This window comes from Pleuronectes platessa, chromosome 11 (genome assembly GCF_947347685.1).
Source record: "Pleuronectes platessa chromosome 11, fPlePla1.1, whole genome shotgun sequence".
NCBI classification, from domain to species: Eukaryota; Metazoa; Chordata; class Actinopteri; order Pleuronectiformes; family Pleuronectidae; genus Pleuronectes; species Pleuronectes platessa.
In genome coordinates this window covers 2501247-2522680 of record NC_070636.1, presented here as the reverse complement: position 1 = coordinate 2522680, position 21434 = coordinate 2501247, and the positions used below count along the sequence as shown (strand labels likewise).

General features: G+C 43.5%; 1 protein-coding gene across 4 annotated transcripts; it reads right to left on the bottom strand.

Annotated features, from left to right (window-relative positions):
* Positions 1–407: 407 nt before the first annotated feature.
* letm1 (leucine zipper-EF-hand containing transmembrane protein 1) lies at positions 408–21167 on the bottom strand. 4 transcript variants are annotated; one of them, XM_053433897.1, is made up of 15 exons: positions 20648–21167; positions 16042–16099; positions 15220–15706; positions 12839–12982; positions 12324–12461; positions 11787–11990; positions 11573–11692; positions 11273–11404; positions 11017–11175; positions 10745–10861; positions 9062–9196; positions 8542–8735; positions 7185–7202; positions 6461–6617; positions 408–5136 (listed from the first exon to the last, which is right to left on the bottom strand). In XM_053433897.1, the coding sequence occupies exons 1-15, from the start codon at positions 20724–20726 to the stop codon at positions 4984–4986; spliced, it is 2295 nt and encodes a 764-aa protein (XP_053289872.1). In that variant the 5' UTR covers positions 20727–21167; the 3' UTR covers positions 408–4983. The 4 variants fall into 4 exon arrangements, with proteins under 4 accessions (XP_053289872.1, XP_053289874.1, XP_053289873.1 ...); XM_053433899.1 differs by having other exon boundaries at positions 6461–6599; XM_053433898.1 differs by lacking the exon at positions 7185–7202.
* Between the last annotated feature and the right edge of the window lie 267 nt (positions 21168–21434).

The following is a 21434-nucleotide window of genomic DNA, read 5'->3' as shown; positions in this document are numbered from 1 at the left end:
GAACACGTTCAATTCTCATTTTCACTTTCATCATGTTTTATGAGAAAATGTTATCGTTCTTGGGAATCTGCTGAAACATCACAAAACCGACTAATCGAAAAGCTTTGAAAGTTTTTGATTTGTGTACAGGAAACAACAATCAATAAACAATCCAACACACTCACAGATATCACTCATAAACATACCAGGATTCTTTTCATCAAGAATCGGTGAATTAATCCCAGGAAACATGAAGTGGTGAGACTGGAGAGGACTGAGGGATCAGGGAGAGGGATGAGGAATAACAGAAATAACAGATGTAGACACACAAACACACACACGCACACACACACACACACAGCGTCTGAGGTTGTGTGTGACGACACACATGATGAGTGATGGTGGAACAGAACAAAAACCAAAGAAACTCAGGATCAATCGTTTTTTTTATTCAACACGTAGGATTAATTTTTGTAAATGTTTTTTTCTCGTTACATGAACACAAAAGAAAAAAAGATGAGATTCAAGTTCAAACTGAGATTAAATCCAGTTCCTGTTGTTTCCTGTGCAGCTGCTCAAAACTTTGCAAAATCTGATTAAAAATAAATAAATAAATAACACGACAATTATCTCAAAACAAAAAAAATACTCCCAATAGAATAAATCTAATATTAAGTCAATGACTATTATATTTTTCATATTTTTGAACATTTTTGAACAGTGAAGAGATCAAACTGTCGCTTCACCTTTTCAAACTTTGAGAGATTTTCTCCTGATTTAGGAAATCGATTTGTTATTTGATCAATTTGAAGTTTTAATATCACACAAACAAACTTTTACATTTCTACGCTGACAGTTCCTCAGACAACGATTCAGACAGAATCATCTTTAGCTTCCTGTCTGAATCACAGACTCAGAGTAAAGATGGACGACACGTCAACTCCCCCAGAAGTGAAGCCAGAGCAGCTCGATGGCCGCCTCCTCCATGTGAGTGGATGGGACATGGACCAAACAATAAGCACATGCTATGCTAGTTAAGTTTGTTCTGATCACACTGATGTTTGCAAGAAGCTCGAGTTCGAATCCGAGATATTGTGGCTTTATTTCTCGATAGTGGAAAGGGGGTGGAGACGGGTCGTCCATCTTTATCTACAGTCTCTGGTCTGAACACAGCTTTCCTGTGAAATGATGGTGGCTGCACTTTTATTTAAGATTCAGTTAAATGTCTCACGTCTTTGTTCATAGGTTTTTTTTCTCTACAACGATTTTAATTTTCAGTTTCCAGGAACTTGTTTTTGAACTCGAGAGAAACTCTGTGGTTCTTCTCTAACTCCTCTGATCCTCAACGACACGCCTCCTCTTTTCAGATATTCTACAAAACTAAAGCATTTTCTCTTCGGGGATTAAAAAGGACGAGTGCAAAGTATTTAAAAAGGGGGAAAAAAGTGGGTTCATCTGTCCTCGAGAAAATAAAAGTCCATCATACAATCAACTACAAGCACGTCAGCTCCCAAATCAGCAGAATGTCGACCTGACACCGAGACGAGAAGCAGAACAAGAAACCCTCTGAGCTTTGTTTTCCACTTTCACGCCCACAGCAGGCTTTTCATTTATGTATTACAATATATATTTAGACAAATTCAATTCTCCTGACTCAAAAGGACAGAAAAGAAAACTCAGAAAACGATGCATATACAACTTATTGCTTTCAAATATTTTGTTCTTCTAGTGCACAAGCTCCAACAAGCTCCACAAGTCGACAGGAATCTCTGAGGACGGTTTGTTGTCGTCGATTCAACACAACACACAATCACCCACGGTATCAAAAATAAATCAAATAGTGCATCTACCAAGTGGCAAAGTACAGACAGTGAGCTGGAATCAACCCTCGTCCTCCTGCTGGACTAGAACATGAAGGAAACATGATTTAATCTCACTGTCTGAATGCTTCTTCCACCAGCTCCATCCTCTTCTCCTCCTCTTTTAAAAGACAGCAGCAGCTCTAACGACAACAGTGCAACACTGCCCCCAGTGGTGAGACCGGGAACTCGACTCCTCACTGCAGCACAATCAGTCTGAGACGTTTCTGAGAGATTTAATCAAACCTTTCTTTCTGTCTCTAATCAGTTACTGGCTTGTTGCATATTTATTTCAAAATGAGATCTTTCCCTTCGATGATTTCTTGAATGCATTTGGAGTTTCTCATATTTAATAATCATATCGTGGTAGACTCTCGGGGGGGAAAAGGACTAAAAATCACAAACTGTGCAGCTCAACTAATCTATAACTGTATATTTACATTCTGAGAAAATATAAAAATAATTATTGGGGAGTTCTGGCTTTCTAGATTTAAAAAATATATATTTTAGTTAACGTTAAAACAATTTCTCAATAAGTGCAGACTAACTTTCCTCTGAAGGAATCAGGATCGGGCGACTCAACGGGTTCGAGGAAGATTTAAAAATCTTAACTCATCAACTCATTTGTAGTCGAATGAGGAAGATTGGAAAACTCTCACAGGAACAACAACTGTTTCTTCTGGTGCAACACACGTTAAATTACACTTTGATTATTTTTATGCATATATTTATTTGATTGTCCCACAAAGCAGCTTAAAGAACGCTGATGCCTTCAGTTCATCTCAAACCCTTCTTCACCGACAGCCCTGAGCACTTAGTTAGTTTCCCTGTTACATGCCACTTCTCCTCCTCCTCCTGACCTTTGACCCCCCCCCACCCCCACCATGCCTACAAACAGTGGCAGTGCTGCTCGTGTGCACAAAGCTTTTCCCCGAGCGCGACCTGTCAGACGGACACGAACACCCCCCCCCCCCCCCCATCCTCTGCCAAGTGTAATGGAGAAGTTGTCACAACGTTCCCCCGACGTGTGTCTACACTGGCGTTTGATTTACGCAGCGGAGAAGATGGCATGTCCCGCCGCGGCAGCTCCAATCCAAACACAACCCTCCAGTGGAGCTGGCTGTGGCCCATGTAGGGGGCGAGTGTTTACCCTGCGCCCATCAGTCTGACTGGTCGCCCTGTCGGAGCCGGGACAGTGTCGAACAAAGCTCTTCATCATCACGGAGGATTCCGGGAACAGATTAAGCGGCGGGTCGTTATCTCTCGTGTGCCACTCTGTCAGCCATGTTTACACCTGAGCTCGAGTTACTGTGGAGGAATAACAGAGCGTTGGCCAGGACCATGAAACTCAGGAGCAGATAAAGGTGAACAGACCCTCAGTCTGCAGCCGGCAAGACAAACAGCATCTCCCTCACAACTGGTTCACCTTTAGAAACCAAAGTTCTGCTGTGCCATTACAACTGGAAATCTACTCAAAACGATGATCAGTTGAAATTAGATCTGGAAACACTCGATAATTAATTTAACGCAGAGCAGCCGAATCAAATCTGATCTGAAATCTTCCTCCGGAGGAAAGTCGGTCTCCACTCGACACACATTCATGACCACGGTGCAAAAAACAACAACAACACAAGAGCGGAGTCGTCGTGTTTCCTAGAAATCAATTCATCCAGTCGTCTTCAACCCTAAATACTATATTACATCAAGTTTTTAAAGAGAATCAAAGCTAAAAAAATAATACACATACAGCAGATTATAATCCTTAATATCTGTGTCAAGAGAAGGTCACTTTGACGAATACTCGAATTTAACAACAGTCACACGAAGACGCGTTCACGCTCCGAGCAGACGAACGCCAAACAAAACACAACTAGTCTCTGGAACTAGAACAACATGAACCTCTCTGAGCCGCGGCATCGAACCACCGATATTTGGTTTGTTGTGTTGGTGACACGTGGTATGGTCCAGGAGACAACGAGTGCAGCTGTGGTTACTTCAGCAGGTCGTTGTGTGTCTCTCTTTTACCGCAAAAGCATCACAACTGTGCAAGATGCAGTCACCAAACCTTCCAGTTGTGTAGTTGAGATGTGTGCGTGATGAGATGTGTGTGTGTGTGAGTGGTCAGACCCACGAGTAGCGATGTTTCCATCCCATCATAAAAACAGTCTCATCTTGTTTTGGGGATTTTTTTAAGGAATAATCCAAATCTGATTATTTGATGTGCCACAGTTTAACTTTGGTGTTTTAAAGAGCTTAACGTCGAACACAGGACTAAACACAAAGAGCTCAGACAAAATATCATCACGTCATAAGTACAATTTCAAAATTAATTACAGTACAGTCATTTTGGATTATTGATGAGGTTGTTTCTAACTTCATTCCCTGGCTTTTTCTAGACAAAACTCCAGCTACTTATTCTTAAAATGGATAATTAGCATGTTTTACTTTAATTACTTTACCTTTCTACCTATAATTAGATGTTTGTGAATGAACTTTAATATTTTAGTATGTGGAATCTAAAGAGGTCTTTGGTTGCAGCCACCATTCAAACGTCTTATATCCAGCAGCGATCTGCCCGTCCAGGTACAATTCAGAGAAAACAACAACAGGTGACAACACGGGATTATGATGGATAAACAAAATCAATAAGGGAATAAACTGAGTGGAATGACGACAATGATTTTTCTTCTGTGCAAACTTTAGAAATGAGCTCATCTCATTTCTCTGTGCTGATGACGTGAGTGAGATGAAAGGCAAGACGGTTCACCACAAAGTTTAGTTCATATGTTAAAGCCGTGTTTCTGGGGCCGGTTTTAGGGAGTAAAATATTCCAATATCGAAGTATCAGCTAATATCTTTATCTTACAATATATATAATCCTTCCTTTAATGTTAGGATCTCTACTGTGGTGTCACATCGTTCTGTTCCCTCGGTTCATAAATTTAAAACGCCTTCTTTCTAAATTTTTAGACATTTTCGTAGGAGCTCAATTTACAGTGAAAGACCTTTTGAGAAGTCAGCTGTTACCTTGTGACTCTCTCACTCGACTGGTCCAGATCCACCTGGTGTCCAGGGTTTGACCGGGGATCTCTCCCAATCTTCTCAACATCACATTTCACAAGTCTCTCTTTTGTGGAAACTGAAATCAGTTGTTGCGCGTGGCTGCCTGCTCCTTCTCCACCTTCTCTTTGGCCTTTTCCTTCACCACCAGCTTGTCCTCCTTCTGCAGCATGGCCATGATGTCGGTCACCTGCGAGGTGGAGATGTCGATGTCCTCCTTGTCAATCAGCTCCACCACCTGAGGAGAGGAGAGACGAAGGGGATTCAGTAAAGACTTGTTATTTCAATAAGACTGAAGATGGTGGCCGAGAGGTCAAATGGTTTTCATGTAGAGAAATAACAAAGTCTATCAATGAGCTCGGAATGCTGCAAGTTCATGTTGATAAAAGTTTCTTAGTGTTGCTTTAAGTTTGAGTAAAGAAATTTATTTAAATATGAAAATATTTCATGTCCTAAGCAACACAGTTCTAAATAAATATTATTAAGTCCAATTAAATCATGAATAATCAGTAAATACTTTACCCAATATCTAAATGTTTTAAATAAAAAACAATACTAATAATAACAATAATATTAACATAGTGTCTTTAAAGGTAAAAGCAAAACAGTCCAGAGACGAGTGTTGTTGATTTCTGCTGGGAGAGAGTTCAAAGACAGATCCTGACATTTCAGATAATCCAGATTTACCACAGACGGATCAATGAGTGATGTTATTAAATATGAAATAATTTCATGTCCTAAGAAACATAGCTCTAAACTCCAGCGTTGGACATTAAAACTTTTACAGCTTAAGTATGAAATAAATATTATTAAGTTCCAATTAAATCAGGAATAATCAGTGAATACTTTACCCAATACCTACATGTTCTAAATAAAAAAACAATACTAATAATAACTTTAATATTAACCCGTTATTGGCTGAATAAATTTCCATTAAGTGGATATTGTTAATTTCAATATAGCATTTACAGTATATATACAATTGAGGTATGAGACAAATTAGCGACATTAGGCATAATGGGTCATAACCCCTAATTTAACAAATTTTCCAGTCTCTGGTATGTAGATTATTATATTGATACTGCTTTTGATTGACATTGATTAACAACATATGTTTCTGTACAATCATTGCTGCTCCATCATCACAGTATTTCAAATACAGTTTAATGCCTGAAAATAACTTTACTATACAGTCCCAAGGGGCTAGTATGTATTTTCCACTCCGACCACTAGATGGTAGCAGAGTGCTTCCAATACCTTCCTTGGTATTTGTAGTATTTGCACCATCAGGCACAACCGTCACCTCAGCGGCATTAAGAGCGGAATGGGGTTTGAGGCGAATTTGCGACATTCGTCAACAAGGGGTTAACATAGTGTGTTTCAAGGTAAAAGCAAAACAGTCCAGAGACGAGTGTTGTTGATTTCTGCCGGGAGAGAGTTCAAAGACAGATCCTGACATTTCCGATGATCCAGATTTACCACAGACGGATCACTGGCTGATGTGTTTACACCTGAACACCAGTATGAGGTCACCAGTAAAGCCTCGTTCACACTCGACCTACTTTGATGACGTCGTCGATGTCGATCTTCCCGTCCTTGTTGTCGTCCAGCGCCTCGGCGATGCTCTGCAGCTTGTGCTCCGGGATGTTCTGGATCTGCCGCATGATGTTGATGAGCTCGTCGATGCTGATGAGGTTCTCCCTGAGGGTGTAGAACAGACTGCATACAGGAAACGGTTAAAAGATTCCACCGGACGTAAAATGCGGTGGAGAGGTCGGAGGTCAACATGCTGCACTCCAGGTTCCCAGATCACACCAATCAAAACGGATTTGTAAATTCACAACAGGTTCAATTTAGACCAAATGGTAAAATCAGGCTGAAACGCAGAGCAGCACACTTTCAATTTCACTGATTTGTTTTCAAAGCTGATACATGTATATTGTTTTTAACATGTATATTGTATTAAAAGCAGGTATGAGCTTAAAATAGCAAAAATCACTTGTGTTATGGTTGCGTTTATAGATCTGAATTTACACAGAACTCATACTTTGAGCTCAAAGAGGGTCACAGATGTTAATGCGATGTCAATAAATCAGATCAAGCAGATGCTTCTATTCAAGGTGATGTTATTCATTACGGGATATGAACTGTGGGCAGCACCTTGATGTAGGCAGGAGAAATGGAAGCTATGGGTAAGCAGTGATTCCAGCAGCTGATGGCCAACAACCTTATTACATGGTCAGCACATGGGAAGCAAGCGAATGGTGGTTCACCACAAACTCTTACCTCGTGGCAAAGGATAATCTGTAGAATGTCAAATAAATTAGGATTTGGTTTTACACTAAAACAATTTATCTTTTTTGTTTTTTTTTGTTTTTTTTCTGGGAAACCTTTTTGTTCCTTGTTTTATCTCCACCACCATTTTACAGTGAAGGTAATGATGATGAGGAAAATGACAACAGATGATGAAAGGATGATTGATACAAGAAAATATATGAAAGACAACATCAAATTCTCTATTTAAAGTTAAACTGTTTTTTTTGTCAAGCAGAGAAAATGATGCACAGGCTACGTTTGGATAAAGGCTATATTTACGCTGCTGCATCAAACAGCAGCTGTTCCATCATTCACTCTGTTCTGACCTGGTGTTAACATCTGTCCTGAGAGATCCGATCACTAGTGGTCAGCTCTAAGTGCAGAGATCTGACCCCTCACACTCAGAGGAGGTCATGTGGTCATGTTCTGTGGTCTATCCGTCCCAGGGTCGTGTGAAAGGTCGACTCAGCTGCTGCCCTCTGACCTGCTGCACTTCTCAAAGCCCAATCATTGATCTATTTGCAGCCGCAGCCACAATATTAACACTGACGACACATATCGACATGTTCTAAGCTTTCGAAGTTACACACATCGATCCACACAGCCCTCCATCATCTGTTAATGCAGACTGGTTAAAAACGACAGTATTTTCTCTTCAGGAACACAAGTAAAGGGTCAAGAAGTGAGATCCAATCACAGGAGGCACATTCTGACGCCAGGTTGGAACAGAGGAAGTTAGAGGCGTGTGATTGGCTCTCTCAGGACGGACGGTAACACAACTTCAGGCTCTTCACAGACACAAACACCATCGCTGGTGAAATGATGCAAAAGCCATGAGACACAGCAAAGCTTCTTTCTGAAAGGATCAGTTCAACATCGAGGGAAATGGTTTTCTTTCCAAATGTGAGATAATGAGAATGAAGACGATCTTATCAAATGTATTAGAGAGACAGAGATATTTATTAAATATTACAGAGCCTGACTGATGTACTGTCTTTCTGTATCTGGATCTGTTTGCAGATATATGAGCTTTTTTACTGTATAAACTGCAGAAATGTGAAGCTTTTATTTTCTTAATTAAAATTCATTATAGTTGGCTGCATCTGTATTTTCTTCATCATAAAGTTATTTATGGATGTGACGTCATAGGAGTTCATTTAACATCGATCTTCTTATCTCACACTGACGGAGAATATCGAACCATATTGAACTATTCCTTTGAAGTGTGAACCCATCGAAATGCCTCAGGTTGTGGAGATCAAAGGAATCTGCTCATGTTTCTCGCTGCCATCCCTACATTGTGCTTCAGCTGCAGTTCAGCTCTTACCCAACAGGTGGGGTGCTTCCACTGTGCACCCGCCCGTCCAGGATGACCTTGTCCTTCTCCAGCTCCAGGATGATGTGGTCGATGCGGCCGATCATCCGGTTCACTCTCTTCCCCAGACGCTGGCTCGCCTTGGACTCCTCCACCGTCTTCTCCTGGCCGCTCTTGAAGAGCTCCATCTTTATTTCCTCCAGATCCTGGAGAACGACGAGAACACAGATGAGATAAAGAACTTTCACAGAACTTTTCCTGCCACTGCCCGAGTGGAAAGTAGGGATCACGTAGCTAAGATTAGACGGACGAGATACAGGGAATTTAAATCAGGATGAAAATAAGGAGCTATACATTTGTTGCTTCTCCACCACCATATTCAATGAGCTGTAAACAATAACCCTGATCTTTCCACTGCAGAAGTTACACGTCGTGTCCTGCCTGCTGCTGCTGCTCTGAGATCAGCTGAAGAGAAACCTTTGATTTGAATGTAAAGCTCGTCTCTACAGTTACTCCGGTGAGAAGAAGGCACCTCGTTGTATTCCTGGACGTCGTCCTTCAGCTCCTCCAGCTCCTCTTTCTCCAGAGTCAACAGCCTCCTCTGCTCCTTCAGCTTGGAGCAGGCGTCGCCCAACATGTCAATCTCCTCTTTGGTGATCTCCTCGTCCTGAAAGATGAACACACAATCCCAAATATTAGATCATCCACCAATTAGATTTAAATCGTTATAAAGATGAGATAAAAGATGAAGACAACGATAAACACAGAGGCTTGTGTTCATGTTTATCTTCACACTACACAACACAGTTACATTGAAATCGGTCCCAATGCGTGTTCTCTTAACAAGAGCCACATGTCGGTTTCATACAAACCCACATGAGAACAACCTAAACACACAGAACGGATAAAAGGAGGAAGGTTGGAGAGGAAAGTGGGAAACTCCCCATGACCCAACAACATGGAAGGAACTCTGTGGAGCTACAAAGGTTGTTAGATGGTGGGGGGGGGGGGGACCTGGGTCAGTATCGCTGCCTGGGAGGATGGACAAGGATCAGAAGAGTCCATACAGATGTGGGTCAAACAGAGGTCACAAGTCATATTTAGTATTTGTTTAACCAGACGAGGGCGGTCTACTGTAACACAAACAAATCTGACTCTGGCTTGTCGTCATTGAAGAAAGACAGAAGTTGTATTTTAGGTATAAATTACAAAGATCTAATCCCAGTAGGTTTAACTGATCTGGGATCTGTAGGTTTTCTGTCCTGTAATTCTGTTTTTCCACCCACTTCAGAACCCAGAAAGATGAATATGAACATTTGTGGTCGGCCCTCGCCTCATTTCCTCCTGCTCTGCTTTCCAAAGACAACTGTCCTCTGGCTGACGTCCCCGTCTCCTGCTTAAAGTTTGTATTTCGGGTTCAAATCCTTTCATTCAGTTTTCAATCCTTCTGAACGTGAGATCAAACAGTTATCGTAAAAGGGTAAAAAAAAACGAAATGCCATAATTGACGTGCAAGTGCTGTTTAACCCACATCTGTGTCTGCTCAGAGGAAGACGGGGGAAACTGGGTTGGAAGGGACAAACTGGTTTGGACGTGAGGGTCACTTGGGAGGAGACAACATTAAACCTGACCTGGAAGCACAGGAAAGTCTGCCACTGTTCAAACTGGGCAGTTCGGAAGAGAGAGAAGTGACGGAGAGATAAATTAATTAATCACATTACAGTGCTTTTCACAGTCAGTGGGGAACAGGAGTTTGTCTGTGAGGCTCATCATCCTCTGACCCTCATCTGTCTACCTGGTTTATTGTCAGGGAGGATTTGACTTCCTGTGTCTGTAAATCGCAATTTAACATATATACAAATTATTCGAAATCCCCAAAATATCAAATAAACAACTTATATTTTCTTTTACTTATTTTTCTTGTGTTATTTTGTCTAATTTCACGAATAGTTCTGTGTATGTGTGTGTGTGTTTGAGCATTTATGATCTTCTGTGTTATGTGCTACGTCATTTATTCATTACTTATTGATGTTCCATGTGTCTGTGTATGTTCTTCTGTGTTTAATCAGTGTCTGTTGCTTTAGTCATTATTTTGAAATGCTGACACAAAAGTAAATTAGAGTTTTACCGGAAAACATCAGATTTAATTTTGAAGTAGCTGCTAAATGTTGTATGAAATGTTGTGTGAAACCAGCAGTCCTTGTGGAGCTGTTACCTTCATTCCCTCTATGACCGGCGCTGTGTCCCTCAGGATCTCTGAGTGAGCGGCCTTGTCAGCCTTGGACATGGCTGCGTCTGCCCTGCTCCGCTCTGCTTCCATCTCCAGCTCCCCCTGCAGCACAAGGGAGTGACGGAGCAACTCATCAGGAAAACAAAGAACAACGGGGACGAATAAAGCAAATGCCCGGGATGTATGATCTGTACGATAACACAGTCGTGCTCCCGAAGGCTTTAATCCAGGAAATTAAATACATGAGGCGTCATTACCCTGGCAGCCTTCTCTGCAGCGTCAGCCAACCTCTCCATCTCACGGTCCTTGTTGTCCTGGCGTATGACCGCGTCCTCCTGCAGCATCGTCTCCACTTTGGTCTTATTGTCGACTTTGGAGAGCTCCATCTCCGCCACCTTCAGCTGGGCCTCCTTCGTCTGGAGAGGAGCGAGAGAAGATTATCAAGTTCTGGCCTTTGTAAAACTGACATGAAACACTCTGCCTTCATCACGAGTATAAGTGGTGTTCACGTACCACTATCTCAGGCAGCGTCTGCAGCGTGGTCTTCAGCTGGTCGGCAGGAGACAGCGTGTCGGGCAGGAACATGGCTCGAGACAGCAGCAGCAGAGAGGTGGGGATCTGCTGGTTCAGATGCAGGTCCAACCACTTCGAACAACACAGAGATGAAGGTCCACAGATGAATAAAACCTCTTTAAACACAAGTCACCTTCATCGTTAAAGTCTCAATAACCCGATTTTTACAAATATGTCTTCTGGGCAAGAACAAACGGTGAACTGTGAAACCCATCCTCCATCTCTGCACGTTGTCGTTACCTGGATGAGCTGCTCCCTCAGTCGATCTTCTGTGACTCCCAGAGATCTCATCCCTCTGACGCGACAGGCCGCCTGCACCTCGTTCACGTTCAGACTCTCCACTCCTTCATCGGCTATGAGCTGCACAGAGGTCACACAGAGTTTTAAATTCACTTCCATTGAAACAGACCCAGTTCTGGTTCTACAGAGGAAACGTCTTAGGGTTCCTTGGTACCTTGTCGTCTGCCCGGATGTTCCTCAGCTTCATGATGAGCTGGAAGCGGAGGAAGTTGTTGGTCCCGATGGACTGGAGCTCCAGGAGGCGGCACAGAGCCACCAGCTGAGGCCGGGTCAGGTTGTCCAGAGTCAGCTCGTCCTCAAACAGCTTGGAGAACTTTATGATCTGCTCATTACTGGGACGTTCACCGGAGTCTCGGATCTACAGAGATGAGGAAAGTGGAGACTTGAAGATCACATCTGAGGAGAATCTTCAAATTAAGACTTAATCTGTCGTTGTGATTGTCCAGATTTCATCAATGTCATTTCTAACTTAAACTGAAGACAATGGAAGGATCCTCAACACCACATAACCACTGAATCTTACATTTATCATTCATATTACAGCAATTTTGACTTATCTATATGTCATTCAGCATATATGCATATACACACCACACCAGAGCAACCAACAAGCAACATTGTGCTGTTTCCACTACCAGGGGGCAGCACTGAGCCCATTCTCTCTCTGGTCTGAACCACCAGTGACACCCACCTTCTGGAAGAAGGTGGAGAACTCCTCCGTCACGTTGCCCTGGGCCGCCTTGTTCCTCAGGGCGATCTCCTCGATGGTGTCCTGCAAGAACTTGGCCATCTCCAGTTTGACCCTCAGCTCCTTTTTTAACCTTTCCTCCTGAAAACAATTTAGCAAATGTACTATCCTGTCAGAAACCATGTCTCACAGTGTTGTCAGTACAAAGGATTATTCTAAGGATATTGACGTTGCATTGATTATGAGCATGTCCAACATTAAGAGTGTGGAACAACAGGTCAGGGATCAGGCTGTAATTAGGATTAACTGCTGTCAGGGAGACACAGTGCTCTGATCACCTCATCAGGATCTCAGGTGAAGGTTCACCAGAGGGATAAAGATTGTAATTTGATCTTCTTCTTTAACGGTGAACACATGCACAGTGTCAGCGATCCTACGCCGTGTGGGACACTGTAATATTCATTTTGTCAGGAAACAAATATTATATACTCATGCATCTTGAGCCTGAGTTTCTTTACCTTCTTTGACTGTGTCTCAAAGGTGGACGGCAACATATTGGGGAAGAGTTTCAGAGCCACTGGGAGCAGGAACTCCATGAAGGGGACGATGATGAAGACGAGGAAGGGAAGAAGTCTGAAGACGTCCGCACACGTTCTGAGAAACTGAGGAGAAAGTGCAGAACACTGGCATGAGGACGATATCACACATGACGACCTTGAGACCAATCAAAGTCTGCTTGTGTTTGTGAACAGTGAATATGGTTGATTTGAACATTTAGGGCCTTTATGTCTCCAGCAGGCTGTAGCGTGTGCGTGCCTCCACCAGGGGGCAGTGTCCCCAGAGGAAGCCGTGAGGACGTCTGCCTGGACTTTTGTCTCTTGGCACAATCAGCTCCTCTAATAACAGTTTCCCCACTCAGCATGTTTAACTCCCCCGGCAGCAGAAACCTCCCAATTCACCGGTGTGTTATTTGTTTGTTAACAGGAAGCACGTTTGTTCAGCGTGGACCTGAACAATCCTCCGAGTGTGGACGGAGCACGCGGACACTGGTCTTCTTCATTGTACAGCTGTCCGACTGGGGCTTGTTCAGCGTCAACACAATCCCAACCAACCGTTCAGAGACTGGCGCTGAGGGGAGAAGGCCAAAGCACCAGTCCTCCTTTCTGGGCCCTTCCCACCTGCATGTCGGTGCACCAGTAGGGTGAAGGATTTAGGGCCAGCCTGAGTGAAAAGGCCTTTGTCCGGGGTTCCATTGACATGTATATCATCTCCCAGAGTTCCACCATCAAAGCAGGGCGGAGGGGGTGACAGACTCAAATGGAAGGAGCCTTTAACGGAGGCCTGGGTATTGTAAGTGAATATGAAAGGGGGGGATTAAGGAGGCAAAGCCAGTCGGGGCTTAATGAATGGGCTGTAGATGGGCTCGGGACATGCGCTCCAAGGGAGTCAGCTGCATTTGAAAAGGTGCAGATGGGACGGTGGTGTGGGTTTAATGCAGAGGACTGGGGGGGGGGGGGGGAGGGGGGAGTCCGTGGTCATCATCAGCACTGACCAGCAGCTATTAGCAAAGCACTGAGCCTTTATTTATGATGTGTCATAAATAAGTTAATTAAATTGTTTCCTGTCGTTCGATATAAACATATTGTGAAGAATTAATATTGTTTGAGCACATTTAACAAGAATGATAAAGGGTTCCAAGTAAATAGTTAAAACCAGGATGGCACTCACAGAGCACAGTCCCATTTTCAAACCAGATTTAAATTCACTAGATTTCAATTTGGATCTGCTTCAAATGTACACAATCTGAACTTTTGCAAAATCCTGCAAATAATCAGAAAGTTAATGATGGAGATTTAGGTTTTGGTTTTGCATCAAAGCACAGACTGTAAATGAAGATGGACGATGTGTCTCCACCTCCTCCCACTGTGCAGAAAAGAGCAGAGGAGCAGTCAACCTCCCACAGAGCGTTCACAACTTGCCAATCTCTTCCACTAAGTCTGTCCCATCCTGTACGGCACAGGAACAGGGCAGCAGTAAGTAAGTGTGACCCCAGCTGACCTGCTCACCTGCCCTGAAACGACACCTGACGTGAGCCAGCGCCTGCATCCGATTACTGCAGCGAGCGCTGTACCCCCCCCCCACCCGTCCAGGCAGCTCGGCCCTGAATGTGGGACGAGCGCCGGCCGTGAATTCAGAGCAAGTAGCAGGTTTCAAAGAAGAGGAAGAATCCGTCAGGGAAACCATGTTTATTCTACTTGTTTACTTCACTGCTGTGTTTAGTCTGCATCTGGTTTAAATTAGGATTTGTTAGTTTTACTATTTCAACACATTTCAAGTTAAATTCATATCATATTTTTCTGTATTTCATCCAACAGCTGCTGTATCATCATCAGTCGCTGTAAAACCTTTCAGGAAAACTCAAGACTGTGATTGTTTATCTACTAGAAGCGTTGGTGTTGTAATCCAGTGCAGCCGATACACCACCAACTGGGCGAAGTTAACCGAGGACCTTTCTAATCAAAGCGGCCACACGTAAAAGCATCAACCTCAGGAGCTTTAAATCAGGCTGGTGAGTCAACACGGCCAGTTTCTATAATTGATCCCTTTAGGTTTGAGGAGCTGTGGATTAAACCTTACAGAACAAGATGTCTGAGCTGAGTCCAATCCGTCATTCCTGAAGTCTACACTCATGCTGGTTGTGCACAGTGTAAACTCTGAGTCATAGTGGAAACACGTCTTTCCTTACCCAGTGGCTGATGGGTCAGTTTTCCCATTTCTGTTTCTGCCCTAAATAAAAATGTCCTGTAATTCCCTTTGAGTCACACACATCGGTTTCACAGATTTGTTCTCCAGAGAAAAGCTTCACGACTTCCTCTTTGTTTCCTGCCTGAGGCCTCACCTGTCTCCTCTCGCGTCGGGACAGGACGTTTCCGTTCAACACCATCCACAGCAATCTCCCAGCAATGGTGGTGTCGATCCACAGCAGCCTGAAGCCGTGGTAGTAGTGCTTGACCTCATCCACGACCCACTGGCGGACCGACCTCCTCACACGTTCTGTTTCCAGCGTGGGGCTGTACACCGGCCCCCCCTCCTCCATCTTCTTCTTGTCCTTAATCGAACGCAGTGACTTCTCCACCTTGGAATCGTCCCATCTCCTCCTCGATGTGTGTATCCACCTGACTCCGGAGATGTCCTGCGGCCGCACTATCGACCACTGGTTCCCTGTTGTGATCGCAGGGTGCAGTGAGGGGGGGGGCCCCGGCACAAGAGCGCAGTAGGGCCGCAGTGAGTCCAAGCTCTGGGAGGGGCCCACACTTCCATCTGACCCAGGGAGGAAAGGACTGAATGAAGAGACCGGGGTCAAACTGCCGAGTCGTCCATCAAGTCTAAGGAAAGATTATAGAAATGTGAATTTGGGTTTGATTGAACATTAAAATGGCTTCCAAAAAAACATGTTAGCCTCCATGATGCTACGTTAGCACAAGTCTAATCCCTGAAATAATGGTCAAAAGATAATAAACTAACATTTAAGCTCAAAACCTCAAACAGGTCTGAACCGAGTCCACTTACGAACATTAAAACACCCAGAAACCACAAATCTTTAAATATCGGTGAAACAGAATTTCCGTCTTAAAATGTTTAATTGTTCTTAACTTAAGTTTTTATAATATAAGAGCTGTTTTCAGATGTTGTGTTTAATCCTCGTGATTCTTTGACTTACATGTGACTGGAGAGTCTGAGGGCTGTGCAGCTGAAACAGACACCATCTTGTCGTGCCCCTGAGAAGAAGGAGACAAGAATATGAGAGGAAGAGTTTACACATACACGTATACACACATATCATCACATATACACACATATAATTACATATACACACAGAATATTCATGAATTCCATGAAGTGCTGCTGATGAGTAGACGAGCAGATCAAACAGCAGCAGATATCCACAGGCCTCGTCTGGTCTGATTCTTTAATGTCATTTTATTTCTGAGTTCAATGACTGAACTATAACCCTGTGTGATTATGTAATAATGATAACAGAATACAGCCCCTGCTGCTGTCGTAGAAAACAGAACTTGATCAAGCTTTTTCACTGTTTCTCAGGCTTCATGAGTTCTGTATCTTTATCACTTCTTAGCATTCAAATCTCCAGAGGTTCAGGTTATTTCTACTTGGTTATCTCTACTATTACAACTTGCTAATGTTTCAAATGAATCTGTGTCGTGCACGTGTCCATAGAATAAATTCCGTGTATTGTTTCTGTGAGAGTATCTGTGCCTCAGTGGCCATAACACCTCCTCCCCCCCCCCCCCCCCCCCCTCCCTGAGTGAGGCCCACGGCGGGGCTCCAAAGCCCCAGAGGCCCCTGTCAGGGCGAAGTGTGCACATGCAGAGAGAGGGCGGAGTGGTGAGACCCTTCAGGCCAATCATCAGAGAGCAGATGACGTAACCACACCCTTCCTCGGGTCCTCACATGGCCGGCTGGAGTAAATCCAGTAAGGCCTGGTGGAACGTGTCAGGCTGTGGCCGGCGGCCAGTACGACGCAGACTCTACTGGAACAGAGTCACCTTTGTGGCAGAAGCCACGGCAGCACAGAGAGAAATCCCTGGAACTACAGCAGATTACCTGACCCTGACCTTTACTGTTCTCCTGCACTGTACACACATCTACACACTGGGGTTCCACTGGGAATTTACCCCCCCACACCCCCCCCCACCCGGGGTTTCAGTACTGGTTTCATGCTCAAACCACTTTCAGTCCAAGTTACGCTACATTAGGTTTCTCATGTTGGCGGAACTACGATTTAGATTATGTCAGCATGTTAGTTGAAATAATTTTAATAACAAATATAACAGAATTAGTTTCCCTTCAAACGGTATGAACATGTGGCCGAGAACAGATGTATAAAATCATGAAAGTAATCTGTGTGACATTACTACAATGTGTTTGTTGTTGAACAGACAGAGACTTTACTTTAAATGAAAAGTAAACATGACATGACTTTCATTACTGTGTAATCGGTAAAGTGCTCATGGATTATTGTGGAATGCATAAAACCTCATTCATGCAAAACTAAAACCGCTTCGTCCTCACAGTGATATTAGTAAAAAATAAAGCTTTCAACTACAACCTGTAGTCAATGACAAATGTCCCCTTTCCAGTTCTCTGTGGAACTTGGTATTTTTGTCATCTTCCACTCGAGAACAAGTCAACAATCAGCCTGAAGTAAAATCAAGAAACCACAGCGTGTATTCTATCAACCGAACTAACTTCTGATCAAAACTTCTGCTAAATTCATACGGATTTCAGCCATTTACGTGAATAAATGACAGAAAAAGTCAACTTTTCGATACAACTTATTTTACAATGGACTTGATTTGATATTAATCTTGACCCAGAATAAACCAGGTCTGGTCATGGAGGGTCAGAACTAGGTCACGCTCCCCACCCCCTGCTGGACCACAGCTAACTTGTGAGTGACCCCACAGCTCAAAGGGCAACGTGTGGCAGTAAAACACTGAAATGGACGTCTTGCAAAACTCCCATCAATAACCTTGTGAGCAGTAAATAACCACAGAGTAGTTAGTTCCTGTACATGCTCCTGAGATCAGTTTTTCCTTGTAGCCTCAGCTTTTTCAACATCGTTTCAACAGCCTTGTATACAAAACATGCTGTCATATAATTAAATACTGGATCTTAGGTGAATTACAGTTTGTTTTATGAGCAGCGGCGCCTCACGTGTTTCAACCTGACTGACGTGGAGGCAAGACAAGAAGAGGAGAGTGGGTGGGGCTGCATAATTGGTTTATCAACTGGACTCCTCCCACCACAAACGGTTCTTAGCGTTAGATCCAGAAGGACAGAAGAGTACAGCCGAGCCCTCTGAGCGTGTAGACCAGGAGGTATCAGGCATCTCCAGCTGTATCGGGTATAATATGGTATTTTTAGGTTCATTTCCCCTGGGACTCAACCCTCAGACATACTGAGGATAAGTGCAGACAACTGAGACTCATGTTTTCAGCTGCTTCCAGTGTGAAATGAGTCCAAACAACAGAGGACTCAGCTGCACCAGCCACATCAAACCAGTAAATGCTGCAGTGTTTAAACATATTGCTCCATATGTTGTTCTAGATTCCCCTTCACACACCGATACAACTGGAACTAGGTTTCTGTTGTATTTCTTTAATGCTGTGTTGGATAACGCTCTTATCTTTACAACAACTGACCTATAGCCTCTGTTTGATGACTGCTGTGCTTCCATTAGCATGGTGGTCAATGTTCAGGAATCCCAGCAGCAGTGGCTGGTTTTTGAATTTTACCCGATCAGAGCAGGGATTATCATTAACTGATTATCACTTAAATGTTACAGCTTCTGTTTATTCATGATTGTTACCAGCTGAAGAAGTAGTGAGAGAATTAACTCCAGTCTTACTCGGGTGGAGTTACAAGAGGCAGTGACCTCTCTACATGGAAGCACAGCAATTTGTCTGATAATCTGGGCCTAAAGCCAACAGCACTGTCTACGTCTGACGGACAAATCCCCGTCATGAGCCAATCAGCCACTTAGAAGCACAGCCATAACGCACCAGCTCAAATACAAACATGTCCTGAGAGGGAAATCTGAGACATTAATCTCCACGGCCCCTGAGCGGCCATGACACACCTAGAAACCAAACAACGAAAGTGCAAAGAGTCGTATCACCTTCATATCTACACCGGTGATATAACAGGTCCAAGTGCGAGGCTAATAAAGAACAAGCAGTGATATGGAAATACAGGATATTGAGTTGTTCTGAAGCCACAATCTGTTTGAGCAAAGACCAGCGGGAAGATAGTCCAACAATAAATAAAACCCCTTCTCTTAAAAGAGGGTGGACATTAATAGAATGAGTGCAGTGTGGTTTAATATTACAGCCATTAAGGTTATGATCATTCTAGAGTGTGACTGATATAGAAAAATCCTATAGTGCCATTAACCCAACTATGAAAATCGAGATTTTACTATTAATAAATCGATGGAACAATTTAAGTGAAGCAAAAATGAGTTGAGATGTCATCAGAGGAAGCTTGAAAGGGAGAAGCACAAAGTTCCCACAATGCATCACCATCAAGATTTCACAACGTTGTCCAAACAGACGCCTGAGAGAAACTGATGAACACACACACAGACAGATATATTCAACACATTATATTATATTATACTGCATTACATTGCATATTGCAATCTGACACTGTTCACTGTCTTGCATTTCACTTTTTACTTCACTTTTGATATCATTTATCTATTATATATATTTTATTTAGATATGTTTATGTCTAAATAAATGTTACTTTGTATAAATATTAGAAAAAGGGAGTAAATAAGAAGTAAATAGTGAGTAAATATATATTGTTTCTTTTTATTGCTTTTCTTATGTGTGTTGTATTTATTGTGTTTTTATGTTCTATGTTCATTGTATGCACCAATAACCAGAGCAAATTCCTCGTAGGTGTAAACCTTCTTGGCAATAAATACTTTCTGATTCTGATATCTAAACTCATATCTTCATCACCCAAGCACTTTAGTAACATTCACCAGGGTCGAGTTTACATTTACTGTTACTCAAAGTAACTGCAATGATCCAACCATCCAATCCATGATTTAGGTTTAACCATATGTTAAAGACCTAAAATAATATATATAGTCTGTTTTTGTCGTGTTAAGTGAAACTCGCCTTTTTATATTTGCACATGTAAGAAACCAGATCCGTTGTGCACTTCCTGTTGTTGTGTTGGTCTGAATGACAAACAAAGTTCACTTTCACTTTGACATTGTGATGAATTAAATGGAAACGTGCACATGACCGAGCCTGAGCTTCATTCATGTTTAAAATCCACTGGTCTGACTGGGATGCTGAATGAACACATGGAAACCTGTTCCCATGGCAACAAGCATCCTGCAGCAGAGAGAGAAGGGAGGGAGGGGGGGGGCTGGAAGGAAGATGGCTGTCCTCAGATGACCTGAATCCCAAATCGTGTTTTGCTCCTCTCGGGAACTGCGACGCCCTGAAAACGCTGATTCATGCGGGATGACGACCGTACAGCAGCATTGATTGACAGGGGGCTGGTTATTGATTTATGGATTAAAAACACTGAATGACAGGACTGGTTTGGCTCCGTTTCACCCAGTTAACTGCTGGGAACAGTCACCATCTTCCTGGAAACAGCAACACAGCCACTGACCGGAGAGAACGTGACCCCCCCGCATGCTAACAACACCGAAGCTAGGCTAGCTCAATGTCATCAAAACAAACAAACAAACAATAACACATCAAACTCACGGTTACCTTTCCGGAACTCGTTCTTCAGAGACCGGGACGTTTTCATGAGAGGTGCCCGGGACCTGGTGAGCAGGATTAACGCCATGAGGGAGGCTGTCTGTCCTCAATGGTTTCACTTTACTCACGGGCTAGTTAGCCACTTAGCACTCGCACCGGTGTGTCGGAGCGCTAGAGGCCGGAGAGGAGTCGCTGCTGAGCCGCTACGACGCTCCCGGGGTCCCGTGAGGTGAAGGAACGGGCTACGAGGAAGGTGGAGGTGAACGCGGAGAGATCGGACTGCTGGTCATCACGTGCCCCTGTGGGTCTCCTCTGGTGTCGGATGGTTCTTCTGTTGTTGTTCTATGGTTGTTCTCTGTTGTTCTAAGGTTCTCCTCTGTCGGTGATCCTCCGGTTCTCGTCGGTGATCCTCCGGTTCTCGTCGGTGATCCTCCGGTTCTCGTCGGTGATCCTCCCCACAGGTTCTTCTCTGTTCCGCGGTGACAGCGAGCCGGTGAGTCTAGGCTCCGGAGTGACGTCACACCGCTGTCAGTGCCTCTGTGAAGCGACCGGAGGTGCGGGGAGGGGGGGGGGAGAGGGGGACCAGACACTTCCGGTGAGCTTATAAAGTAAAAGCATATCAAATTCAAGCAAGTTCGTTTGAGGTCAATTCAATTTACTTTACCTCAATTCATGTCCCATCACGTCACGTCACTTCGCTTTGTTTTACTTTACTTTAATTAGCTTTACTCTACTTTACTTTACTTTACTTTACTTCACTTCACTTCAGTTTACTTTACTTTACTCTACTTTACTT